Source organism: Mastacembelus armatus, chromosome 24 (genome assembly GCF_900324485.2).
Source record: "Mastacembelus armatus chromosome 24, fMasArm1.2, whole genome shotgun sequence".
NCBI classification, from domain to species: domain Eukaryota; kingdom Metazoa; phylum Chordata; class Actinopteri; order Synbranchiformes; family Mastacembelidae; genus Mastacembelus; species Mastacembelus armatus.
This window is the reverse complement of record NC_046656.1, coordinates 6,211,999-6,225,019: the sequence shown is the minus strand read 5'-3', so window position 1 is coordinate 6,225,019 and position 13,021 is coordinate 6,211,999. Positions and strand designations below refer to the sequence as shown.

The 13,021-nt window shown below is 39.1% G+C and overlaps 1 protein-coding gene and 1 pseudogene across 1 annotated transcript; both read left to right on the top strand.

Moving 5' to 3' along the window:
* Nucleotides 1-8,006: 8,006 nt before the first annotated feature.
* LOC113137408 (trace amine-associated receptor 1-like) lies at nt 8,007-8,990 on the top strand (annotated as a pseudogene).
* A 2,348-nt stretch (nt 8,991-11,338) lies between these two features.
* LOC113137535 (trace amine-associated receptor 1-like) lies at nt 11,339-12,286 on the top strand. The gene has a single exon (XM_026319258.1). It carries the CDS (start codon nt 11,339-11,341, stop codon nt 12,284-12,286), a length of 948 nt encoding a protein of 315 aa, XP_026175043.1.
* Nucleotides 12,287-13,021: the final 735 nt, after the last annotated feature.

Sequence of the window (13,021 nt, the reverse complement as noted above, 5' to 3'; positions counted from 1 at the left end):
TGACTGAGTTATAGTGAGATGTCAGTTTGTGCAATCTTATAAATGGCTTAAACACACTAAATGTTTATACTGTATGTGCTTGTTCCAACATTTCTTGATATATGATGCTTAGATAATATAATTACATTTACTGAATTAGATAAAAGTGTTGTTTCCAAAATGTCTACAAATCATTTCTTTTTCACACTTCGCTTCCAAATCTGAACACACACATAAAACACACTGATATTAGTCAAGTGTGACTCCCCGAAATATCATTGTCTTTGATGCCTATTGTGAGTACAAATCCACTTAAAAGTCATTGAAAAAGATACTTCAGAACTCGAGAACAGGACAATCAAATTTTTCAGTTATCAAAGTAATCCAGGGAGTGGAAACAGTTCAAACCCAGAATGGCCTTATGTTTCAGACTGTCTGGTGTTTTGAGATTGACAAGATTTTTTTTTCCCTACCTGAAGATATTGATCTGTACTTTGAGACCACTGTCATGAAGACTTTCCATATGTGCAACTGTAACTGGCATACAAATGGTATACTAATAAATTATACAGTAGTTGCACATATGACCTAAACTTTGGCTTGCGACTCTCCTGTTATCTATTGAGCCAGTGATTAGCCAGAGTTTTGTTTAATGCCCTTTCTCCACTTGTTGGACAGTCCATATACTGTACAAAATCAGTCAGGCAGGAGGACAAAGAGATGTGATTGAAATCCCCGGTAATTGCAATGAATGCATCAGGGTGCTGGGTCTGTATCCTAGCAACAGTTTAGGCCAGTCCTTCTGAGTTGTAGTTGCTTTAGTGTGGTGCCAATGCTGTTCGCTTTCTCCAATGCACTGTTGGTGCGCCTTTCCTTCCAACAGATTCTTTTCGTAAAGATTTTTGATGGTGTTGTTCCAGGACACACACGCCTGCTATAGGTAGTCTACACCTCGGCCCAATACAATAGGGTGTGGAGGACAACAGCACTGTACACCAGCAGTTTGGTTTGAGCCTTAAGGTCTTGATCTTCATATACTCTTTTCCTGAGTCTAGCATAATTCAATTCAATTCAATTCAATTCAATTTTATTTGTATAGTGGCAAATCACAATACAAATCATCTCAAAGCACTTTACAAAAACTAAAACTAAAAACCCAACAATTCCCTTATGAGCAAGCACTTGCTCAGTGGAGAGGAAGAACTCCCTTTAACGGAAGAAAAAACCTCCAGGGAGCTCAGTGCACCGATGGTCCTCAGGCAGTCTAGGCCTATAGCAGCATAACTAAGGGATGGTTCAGGGTTGCCTGAAGCCAGCCCTAACTATATGCTTTGTCAAAGAGGAAGGTTTTAAGTCTAGCCTTAAAAGTACAGAGTGTGTCTGCCTCCTGAACCCAGGCTGGGAGCTGGTTCCACAGGAGAGGAGCTTGATAACTAAAGGCTCTGCCTCCCAGTCTGCTTTTGGAAACTCTGGGAACCACAAGTAGACCTGCACGCTGAGAGCGAAGTGGTCTATTGGGATAATATGGTACTATGAGGTCTTTAAGGTATGAAGGAGCTTGATTATGAAGGGATTTGTATGTGAGAAGAAGGATTTTAAATTCTATTCTATATTTTACAGGAAGCCAATGAAGAGAAGCCAATATAGGAGAAATATGATCTCTCTTGCTAGTTCCTGTCAGGACTCTGGCTGCGGCATTCTGGATTAATTGGAGGCTTTTTATTAAGATATTAGGACATCCAGATAGTAATGAGTTACAGTAATCTAGCCTTGAGGTAACAAATGCATGGACTAGTTTTTCTGCATCATTTTGAGACAGGATGTTCCTAATTTTGGAAATGTTGTGCAGGTAAAAGAATGCAGTTCTAGAGATTTGTTTTAAGTGTGAATTAAAGGACATGTCCTGGTCAAAAATAACTCCAAGGTTTTTTACAGTAGTGCTGGAGGCCAGGGCTATGCCATCTAGGGTAGCTATAATTTGAGAAAAGTTATTTCTGAGATTTTTTGGCCCAAATATAATGACTTCTGTTTTCTCTGAGTTTAAAAGTAAAAAGTTACTGGTCATCCAGGCCTTTATGTCAGTTAGACAGGCTTGAAGCCTGGTTAACTGGTTTGTGTTAACAGGTTTAATAGATAGATACAACTGAGTGTCATCTGCATAGCAGTGGTAAATAATAGAGTGCATCCTAATGACATATCCTAAAGGAAGCATGTACAGGCAGAATCGGTCCTAGCACAGAGCCTTGTGGAACTCCATAACTAACTTTTGTTCGTGTGGAAGGTTCATCATGGACATGAACAAACTGGAATCTGTCCGATAAATAGGATTGTAACCATTTTAACGCTGTTCCTCTGATACCAGTCACATGCTCCAGTCTCTGTAATAAGATGTTGTGGTCAGTGGTGTCGAATGCAGCACTAAGGTCTAGGAGGACAAGTATTGAAACAAGTCCATTATCTGAGGCTAAGAGAAGATTGTTGGTAACTTTCAACAGTGCTGTTTCTGTACTATGATGTGCTCTAAATCCTGATTGAAAATCTTTAAATAGTTCATTCCTGTGTAAGTGGTCTGATAGCTGCTTAGCAACAGCTTTTCTAGGATTTTAGAAATAAATGGCAGGTTGGATATTGGTCTATAATTAGCCAAGACTCCTGGATCAAGACTAGGCTTTTTGAGTAAAGGTTTGATTACTGCAGTCTTAAAGGCCTATGGTACGTAGCCTGATACTAGAGATAAATTTACCAAGTCTAATAAAGACGAGTTCATTAATAGCAGGGTGTCTTTAAGCAGTCTAGTCGGGATGGGGTCTAAGAGATACGTTGATGATTTCAATGAAGCAACTACTGATGTAAATTCAGAGATCTATGGGAGAGAAGCAGTCTAAACATAACTGAGGTCTTACAGATGATTCAAGAGCTACTGTAGTAGAAGATTCATTTATTGCAGGTATAGGAAGCATCTGCTGAATTTTATCTCTAATAGTTGTGATTTTATTTGTAAAGAAACTCATAAATTCATCACTGCTGAGAGCTAAGGGAACACTGGGCTCAACGGAGCTGTGACTTTTTGTCAGCCTGGCTACAGTGCTGAAAAGAAACCGGGGATTGTTCTTGTTTTCCTCTATTAGTGATGAATAGTATGCAGTTCTGGCTTTACGGAGAGCTTTTTTATATGTTAGTAGACTGTTTTTCCAGGCTAGAAAAATTTCCTCTAAGTTTGTGGAACGCCACTTCCTTTCCAGCCTTTGTGATGCCTGCTTTAAGGTACGAATATGTAAATTATACCATGGGGCTAGTCTTCTCTGATTCACTAACTTCTTTTTCAGAAGGGCCACAGAATCAAGCGTTTCAAGCAGTGAGGTTACAGCGCTGTCAACAACATGATCAATTTGGTAGGGAGTGGAATTGAAGCAGCTGCCCTCCACTATGTTTATACTTGGCATAGATGTAAATAAAGATGGAATCATGTTCTTAAATTTATTAACAGCGTTGTCGGATAAACATCTGCTGTAGTGGAATTTTCTTCCAAACGCTGCATGATCCATCATTTTAAATTCAAAAGTTATTAAAGAATGATCTGACAAAACAGGATTTGGGGGAAAACTATTAGATGTTCAATTTCGATGCCATAGGTCAGAACAAGATCAATGGTGTGATTGAAACAGTGGGAGGGTTTATTAACATTTTGAATGAAACCAATTGAATCTAATATAGAATTAAATGCAATGCTGAGGCTGTTATTTTCAACATCTACATGAATGTTAAAATCTCCCACTATAATGACTTTATCTGAACTAAGCACTAAATCAGACAGGAAATCAGGGAATTCAGTTAAAAACTCTGAGTAAGGGACAGGTGGACGGTACACAGTGACAAGTAGAACTGTTTTTTGTGTTTTTCAGTTTGGATGCGAGAGACTAAGAGTGAGGCTCTCAAATGAGTTATAACTGTTCTGAGGATGAAAGTTTAATAAGTTTGAGTGGAAGATTGCAGCTACTCCTCCACCTTGACCTGTGCTTCGAGGAACATGATAATTTTCAGACTGACATATTCATCCTGCTGTAGCCAGGTTCCAGTAAGATAAAGTAGGTCAATTTGGTGATCAGTTATCAAATCATTTACTAACAGAGATTTAGATGAAAGAGACCTGATATTTATTAATCCACAATTGACAGTTCTGTTTTTCTGTTCAATAAGAGGAGTGGTCTTAATTTTTATTAAGATTTTATGAATAACTCCTCTTCTGTTAACTTCTGATTTATTTGATTTATATGTTCGAGGGGCAGACACAGTCTCTATGTGGTTTGAGGGGGGCGGTGGCTCTAAGGAAACTGCAGAGAGGCGTTTTAGACTGAGTCTCTGCATCCCGGTCCCCACCCTGGATTGTCAGGCTTTAGGTCGGCTAATAAACTCGCCCAAATTTCTAGAGATGAGAGCTGCACCATTCAAAGTGGGATGGATGCCGTCCCTCGCTACCAGACCGGGTTTTCCCCAGAAAGTGGCCCAATTGTCTATGAAGCCCACATCGTTTGCTGGACACCACCTAGACAGCCAGCGACGGAACGACGACATGCGGCTAAACATGTCATCGCTGGTCAGATTGGGGAGGGGTCCAGAGAAAACTACGGAGTCCGACATTAATTTAGCAAAGTTACACACCGACTCAACATTAATTTTAGTGACCTCCGATTGGCGTAATCGGGTGTCATTGCTGCCAACGTGATTAACAATTTTTCCATATTTATGATTAGCCTTAGCCAGCAGCTTCAGATTTGACTCAGTGTTGCCCGCTCTGGCCCCAGGAATACATTTGACTATGGTTTCTGGTGTATCTAGCTTCACGTTTTTGACTATGGAATCGCCAATTATCAGAGTCGGTTTCTCAGCGGGTGTGTCGCTGAGCGGGGAAAATCTATTAGAAACGTGAACAGGCAGGTGATGAGCCATGGGCTTCTGCTTAGGAGTACGTTTCCTTCGGACCGTCACCCAGGCTAATTCTCTGGGCTGCTCCGGAGGCGCCCTTGGATCGCTAACAGACCCTGAGCTCGGTGGCTCCACACCAGCTAATGGGGCTAGGCTAGCTGGCTTTTGTTCGAAGGTGCGGAGCCAGGCTTCCAAATCAGTGATCCTCGCCTCCAAGGCTGTCGTTTCTGCATTCAGCCTTGTCCATTCTTGAAGATGGTCACAATTAAAGCATCCTTGAGCTCGGAGGGGAGCTCTTTTTCCCAGACCTTGAGATGTAGAGCATGGATGTGGTACAGGAGCTCGGATCCACCTTCCTTTAGGACTTCAGCAGGGATCCCATGCAGACCGGTAGACTTGTTTTTAAGGCTCCTGATGATGCTGAACACTTTGGTCATTTTGGGAGGTTCCCCCATGTTTTCTATTATGGGGTTCTGGGGGATGTGGCTAAGGATGTCAGGTTCTGTTATGCAGTTACGGTTGAAAAGTTCCTGAAACTGCTCTTCCCAATGTGTGTTGATGGACACATTGTCTTTATCAACACAACAAAGGTAAGAATTACATTTAGATTACTCAATGCAAAGGTTTGTTCAGTAAGGCTGGCACGTCTCTACCACAGGAGGTTGGAGAATGGACTAGCGTCTACACTAAGGGGTCTACACTGTGTGGCACAAACTGGCTTAGGAAGCTCCCAATTAACTGGCAGTGAATTAGGTACCTTAAGGGGGAGCACTTAAGGTCACTTAAAGATGTGTTGGACAAATACACCCAAGTGTTTGAGTTGGGGACTCTCAAAGAGGTGAAGGCCTCAACTGCAGTCAAACCAGAGGTTAACTCCCAAATTTTGTAAGTATAAACTACTCCCTTTTGCCACAAAAGAGAATGTAGAGGGGAAGTTTAAAAGACTAGAGGAAGCCAAGATAATAACTCCAGTGAAGCAGAGCAAATGGCCAGCATCAATTGTGCCTGCAGGGAAGAGAGACAGATCACTCTGCTTTTGTGGATATTACAAGGTGTCTATAAATCAGGCTATTGAACTAAATAGCAAGCCTAGCCTTGTCCAGACGAGCTGTTAGCTACCCTTAGTGGAGGTAAGGTCTTTTCTAAGACTTAGACTTAAGACTTAGCTGCAGCTTATTAGCAGACGTTACTGGACGAAGATTCAAATAAATACACCACTATCAACTTATTGTTGTTAGACGTGGCTGGTGGTAAACTACCAACTAGGTTCCCAAGGAAAGTCTTGGTTGGGTTGGGAAAGGTAACTTCTGCGAGGTCAGGACTTCTTTAAGTTTCGAAACTCCTACTTTATATCAACTACCTTTTAGTCTATGCCAGGAAAAGTTAATCTGACCCCAACCTTCAGCTATTGCGTTTCTGAAATTCTAAATTAGGATTTCTGACCATTAAGATTTTGAATGAAACCCTGATGAACTATTTCAGTCAACTTATGTTGATCTAATTATGTCTTTAACTCTAGCTTAATTCCCTGTAAATTACTCTGGGCTCTTTTGCTTTTATTTCCCTGTCAATTCACGTTTAATTCCAGTTTCCAAAGTAAACCTACATTTTAATAACTTCTAGGTTTTCCACCCTAATTATAATTTTATTTAAGGAATTAAGTCTATTCATTATAGTTCTTTTTTCAGGAGATTATTCTCCACCTAGATCGGGACCTCACTCTTCTCTAACAATATCAAGATTCTCACCCTCGGGACCATCACATGCCTGGAAAGTCATGAAACAAGAGACAAACATGGGACAAGGACACATGAACAGAGGACATGGGAAAAGACTAGAGATGGGCAAATGATACCGAGGCTTCGGAGCTTGTGTCACTCTTCCTGAAGCGGAGTGATTCGAAACACTGTGTCGAGGCTTGTATCAAAACACCAGTGTCACGTGACTGATGACCTTCGAACGTCATCACTGTTTCGCTTCGCGCTTCATTGCTTCAAAATGTTTCAAAGCTTTTCATTGGCTCATAGTCTTTCAGTGTGTGTCATTGGCTCATGGCGTTTCAATGCATTCTGAGGCAATGACAGCTTGACAGGTTTGACAGATTTGAGTGGTTTGGTGCCATACCAGCTATATAAGATGCATCATTCTGCTTCAGGATTTGGACAGTGAGAGTGAGAGCATTTTGGCAAGTTTCACGGCGAGTCCCACCAATAAGCGACGTTCTAAAGTTTGGGATCATTTTGATTTCTGTCAGGGATTGAAACAGTGCCAGTGCTTCATTCGTGCTCTTTAGAGGTTGCTATGGCTTCAGTTGTCCACCAGATGTCACCGTCACTGAAGTCTCGAAGCTTTGAATCTTTTTCGGCACAATTGTCAGGAAAGCCTCAGTCCTTCATGAAGCTTCACTTGCCCATCACTAGAAAAGACCAGAAAACTAAATAAAAAGGAGGCAGATTACTTAACTTAAAACTGGGCAAACAAAAGATAGTCCATGATCCAAAATCCAAAAGAAAACACAAGTGTATCAACAGGCTCAAAAACGATGTCTTAGCAGGACTCAAAACCCATACATGAACAGACAACCTGGCAACTGAAACATGGTTCAACCAAGGTATATAAAGACAAGACACAAACAAGGAACAGGTGAAAACAATAACTAATTAGGTCAAGGTAAAGTAAACAAAGTAAAACAAAAACCAGTTCCTGTCAGGATCCTACAAAATAAAAGAAACAGGAAGACAAAAAAAAAAAACAGATCCTGACAGTTAACCATCTCTGTTGTTATGCCATTACACAAGATGAAGCCTAGATTTGATTGGACAAGAGATATAATTAATAATTGTAATGAGATAAAAATTGATAAATTGTAAATCTAAACACTGCAGAGTGCCAGAGTAATCAAGGCCATACATCAATATTGTTGCACAGACTATCTACAGGATTTAAAAGGTATGTTATGAAAATTTGTATGTAGAGCTTGGATCATAGAATTTTGAGCTGTGCATAAATATTGAAAATATTTTGTAAGTAAAATACCCGAGGTTAATACATGTTTATTTTTTTTTAATTGGATATAGAGATAACTGCATTGCAGGAACACAAGCATGAAAATGAAAATCAGCAACAACAGGTCTGATGTGTTTTCAGATATACATCCCTGCTACAAAATAGATGCTTCTTACCTATTGTCAAGCAACCCTTCTTCACTATGTGCACTGTTTCATATTTTCCTGGGTTCATTGTCTGTTGTAACTGTATGTGGGAATCTTCTTGTTATAATCTCCATTATTTACTTCAAACAGCTCCACACTCCAACAAACTCTCTGGTTCTCTCTCTGGCTGTGACTGACCTGCTTGTTGGTGTTTTAGTTTATCCACTTACCATGGAATTCTCTATAAGCTCATGTCGCTACAACAATGGTTTATTTTGCAAAGTGCGGGGCACCTTTGATGTATCACTGTGCACATAATCTATTCTGAACTTGTGCTGTATTTCTGTTGACAGATATCATGCAGTGTGTCAGCCACTGACACATAGAACTAAGATAAATCATCACGTTGTTGTGACCATGATCCTGGTGAGCTGGGGTGTTGCTGTCCTAATTGGACTTGGCTTTCTGATTTTAGGAACGACCCATAATTTATGTAGTGAAACATGTATAATTGACATTGTAACTGCAAACATTATGGGGCTTCTTTTTGCATTTTATCTTCCAATGATTGTAATGTTGTGTATCTACTTAAAGATTTTCCTTGTTGCACAGAGACAGGCACGCAGCATCCAGAACACAAAGTCTGGAGCTACTGTCAATAAGATGGAGAGAAAAGCCACCAAAACTTTGGCTATAGTTATGGGAGTGTTTCTGATGTGCTGGCTTCCTTTCTATCTTTGTACCACTATTCTTTCTTTCAGTCATGTTTATGTGCCACTTGTTTTGCTAGAATTACTTAATTGGCTTGCCTTGTCAAATTCTTTGCTCAACCCATTTATCTATGCTTTTTTTTACAGGTGGTTCAGATCAGCTTTCAGAATTGTCATTTCTGGGAAAATACTTCAGGGTGACTTTACTAACTCAAAACTCCTCTGACTCATGTTCAGTGTTCTAAAAAATTATATAATCATGTCTGCCATAATAAGTGGCACATTCATATCAGCCACAACATTAGAACCAGCCAACTAATAGTGGGTAGGTCATCCTTGTGCAGCCAAAAGAGCTCTTACACACATGCAGCAAGATGCAATGTACTGGGTGTTCTGACACCTGTTCATCATATCAAGCATGGCATTTTTCTGAAATTTGTGCTACATATGGGATCGAACGCAGCGTGCATTTTCTTTTTGGCCCGTGGCCTAGCCTGTAGTAGGAGAAATTGAAAATGCAGCTTATAGACAGTGTTAGGAAATTTTTATTCTGTTCAATTGTTTACATATATTCTTACACTTATCTTACTATAAGTATTTGTTTCTTAATTCTAAGATGTCTGAAGGATGTCTGTGGGCAGGAGGATAACAACAGGATGGTTGACCATATTTTAAGCCCATTTTAGTGCCTTGTCTTAAAGATGGATTAACACAGTTCTGGTCTCTTATAATCTGGAAGATGGTTGACCGCTCTTTAACCCATTATGGGTTTTATTTTAATGTGCCTTCATCTCAAGAAGAGTGTCCTCCTTTGCATGCAATTCTGGTCATAGTAAGTTATAAAATGTCTAGCCTGGCTGTGCTTAGCCAGTGATCTCACACTCTGTACTTAGTGTGCTTAGTGACAGTTTCTGTCACACCTTCAAAACTACACAGTATTGCCGGTACTAAAATGCTAATGGTATCAGTTTGGAAGTGAAGGACCACCGCTTATTACCCCTTCATTAACACGGGCAGCACCGATGCCATTTAATTCCCGTTTTACATAAATGCCAAGTCAGGAGAAAGCAGGAAGAGTGTGAACTGGTCCTGAATCTGTGGAATGTGGGTCTAAGTGTTGCATATTGCCTTGTTTTCACCAAAGGCATGCAGGTTAGGCTGATTGGTGACTTTAAATTACCTGTAGGTCTAAATATAAGTATGGCTCCAGATCCTGGACTGATCACCAGTCGTTTACAGGGCTGAGAACTACAGCTACAAACACTCACACTCACATTCACATCTATCAGCAATTTAGAGCGACCAGCTAATGCCTAACCTAGGCAGTCACACTTTTTTTTGATCAGTGTTTACACTTTGGTATGCTTGTAAATTGAGGGGGAAAAGAATCACTAAAACAAGCTGAGGGTTTTCAAATAGCTGAAGGAAAGAAACAGGCTCAAATTGACTAAAAACAGCAGAACAGGTCAAACCAACCATCACTTTGTGTATTTAATGAATGTGTTTTAATTAAAAAAAATAAAAGATCATGACTATTTCTTTTAATTTAGCTTAAAAATATTATATTTGTTGATATTTGTGAGAGCACATTATATTTCATGACCAATTTATGCATAAAACCAGGAGACTGCAAACAATGCCATTATTGTTTTTGCAACTGTAAGTGATACTGTGAGTGAGTATAAATCAAATGTCGTTAAAGCATATAAAAGGAAAATAAAATGGTAACCACAGTTGATCACCGAGGCCCTTCAAACATGATTTGGACCAGTAAAGAGATACAGCTGTTTACAGAACCAATGTTGTCCATCTTCAGGTATGATATCCTGCTATCCTGCTACTATCTTCGGTCCTGCTTCCAACCATTCATCATTTATCTAAGTATCTGAATAAAAAAAAAAAAAACGGCACTTGCTCTGGCTTTGCTTGAGGGTGATAAAAACAAACAAACAAACAAAAAAAATGTAAGGCGGATGGGAAGAACGAGGTGCACATCAACACAAAAATACAAAATTGGCAAGCAAAATGCTTTACTCACACTAAAAGCAATTACAAAAATCCCACCCAGGCAGACGAAATGAACTTTATTTGACTGGGACTTTAGCGTAGCTTTGAACATTATAATGAAAATCATTTTTATATATGCAAAGGTAAAACTAGGGCATGGTGACATTAATTCCTCCAAATATAAATTCTGGGTCTTGGTCAAAAGTACAGTTACACACACACATGCTGAATATTTGATGTTTATCTTTGTCCTTACCACTCACGTCTGATTGGATATTGAGTTTGTCATACTTGGGTAATGAGACAATCACTGATAAATATGAAGTCTAAGCCCCACATTGTTACAGTATCTGAAACACTGTTTAGCACTGACGCATGGAATATCTGGAGGGTAAATAAATAGTTATGGTATAACACTGCCTCGAGAGCTAATATGAACTGAAAATATCTAGTTTAATCTTAAGAAAACTAATGCTCTTTGTGCTAGGCTGAACTAAAGGCATGTTTTTAAGTTTGACAATATTATTAATCATAAATGACAATCTCATTTTAATCATCTGCAGAACCATGAAAATAGAATCCGGTTATGTTGCTTATGACATCTATCCCTCCTACAGAATGCACAATGTCTCTTACATAGTGAACAGCACCCCATCTGTGCTGTTTGTTTTATTACACATTGTACTTGGCTCATTATCTGCTGTAACTGTATGTGGAAATCTCCTGGTAATAATCTCCATAACTTACTTCAAACAGCTCCACACTGTTACAAACTCTCTTGTTCTCTCTCTGGCTGTGGCTGACCTGCTCGTTGGTGTGCTGGTCTTTCCTTTCAGCATGGTGGTCTCTCTCAGCTCATGCCTATATCATGAAAACTTCTTCTGCAAATTAAGAAGCAGCTTTGATATAACATTGTGCACATCTTCTATTATGAACTTATGTTGTATTTCCATTGACAGGTATTATGCAGTGTGTCAGCCTCTGACATATAGAACTAAGATAAATCATTATGCTGTTGTAGTGATGATCCTGGTGAGCTGGACTGTTTCTGTCATAACTGGAAATGCCTTCTCTTTTGCAGAAGTTGAAACACATTCAGTTAATGTAACTGCAAACATTATGAGCTTCATTTTTGTATTTTATCTCCCAGTGATCATTATGCTGTGCATCTACTTGAAAATTCTCCTTGTTGCACAGAGACAGGCACGCAGCATCCAGAACACAAAGTCTGGAGCTACGGTCAGTAAAATGGAGAGAAAAGCCACCAAAACTCTGGCTATAGTTATGGGAGTTTTTTTGATGTGCTGGTTTCCCTTTTTTTTTTGTGTCACCTTTCTGTCTTTTATCATGTCAATACCAGTTGCTGTGCTTGAAACTCTAAACTGGCTGGTTTTTTCAAATTCAATGCTGAATCCATTTATCTATGCTTTCTTTTATAGCTGGTTCAGATCAGCTTTCAAAATGATCATTTCTGGAAAAATATTTCAAGGTGATTTTACTAACTCAAAACTGTGAGTTTTGTGGAAATACAGCAATATGTAGCATAACAGCATAGCATGTCAGTGTATAGTGTCATCCTTTTAATTTTCACTCTGTCTCTCTCATATATACATTTAACATTTTGCATTTAAATATAAAAGCCAAAAAAGAGAAGCTTAGAATTATTTTGAATACTACAGAAAGTCAAAGTAGCAGTGGCAAAAAATGCTATGGATTCATTTATAGGTAAAAAAATTATGCAAACATGAATTTAAAATGAGATTTAGTCAAACCTCAGACAAGCCATTGCAATGCCTGGCTCTGACACTCAGGCAATTTTTTTCACCCATGTTTGGGCCAAATTATCTCATTTTCATTTAGATGTCATGTGTTCTGATGCCTTTCAGCTGGCACCATACTGTTATGGTACATGGTTTGTTTTTGGATTTTGCGGAATTTAAGATTACACCAAAGCATATTCATAACTCACATAAACAACAGACAGGAAATCCAAATTATAGTGTTTTATTTTCAATGATGTTTTCATGTAGATTTTGTCACTCTTTACAATTATCACCTGTGAGTATAACTGGTTTGGCTGAAAATACAGTTAAAAGTTTTGTTGTTGGCATGCTTTCCCTTTCTGTTCTTCTTTCCTTTGGTCATGTTTTGATGCTGAACTGTGATGGCAGAAACGTTCAACTGGTTTTAAATTTGAAACCATTTATTTATTTCCATTTTCTTTTAAAGCTTGTTCTGATCAGCTTTCAG

What these genes read in the sequence shown, in the direction of transcription:
- LOC113137535 (XM_026319258.1), top strand. Translation starts at nt 11,339, where the DNA reads ATGAAAATAGAATCCGGTTATGTTGCTTATGACATCTATCCCTCCTAC.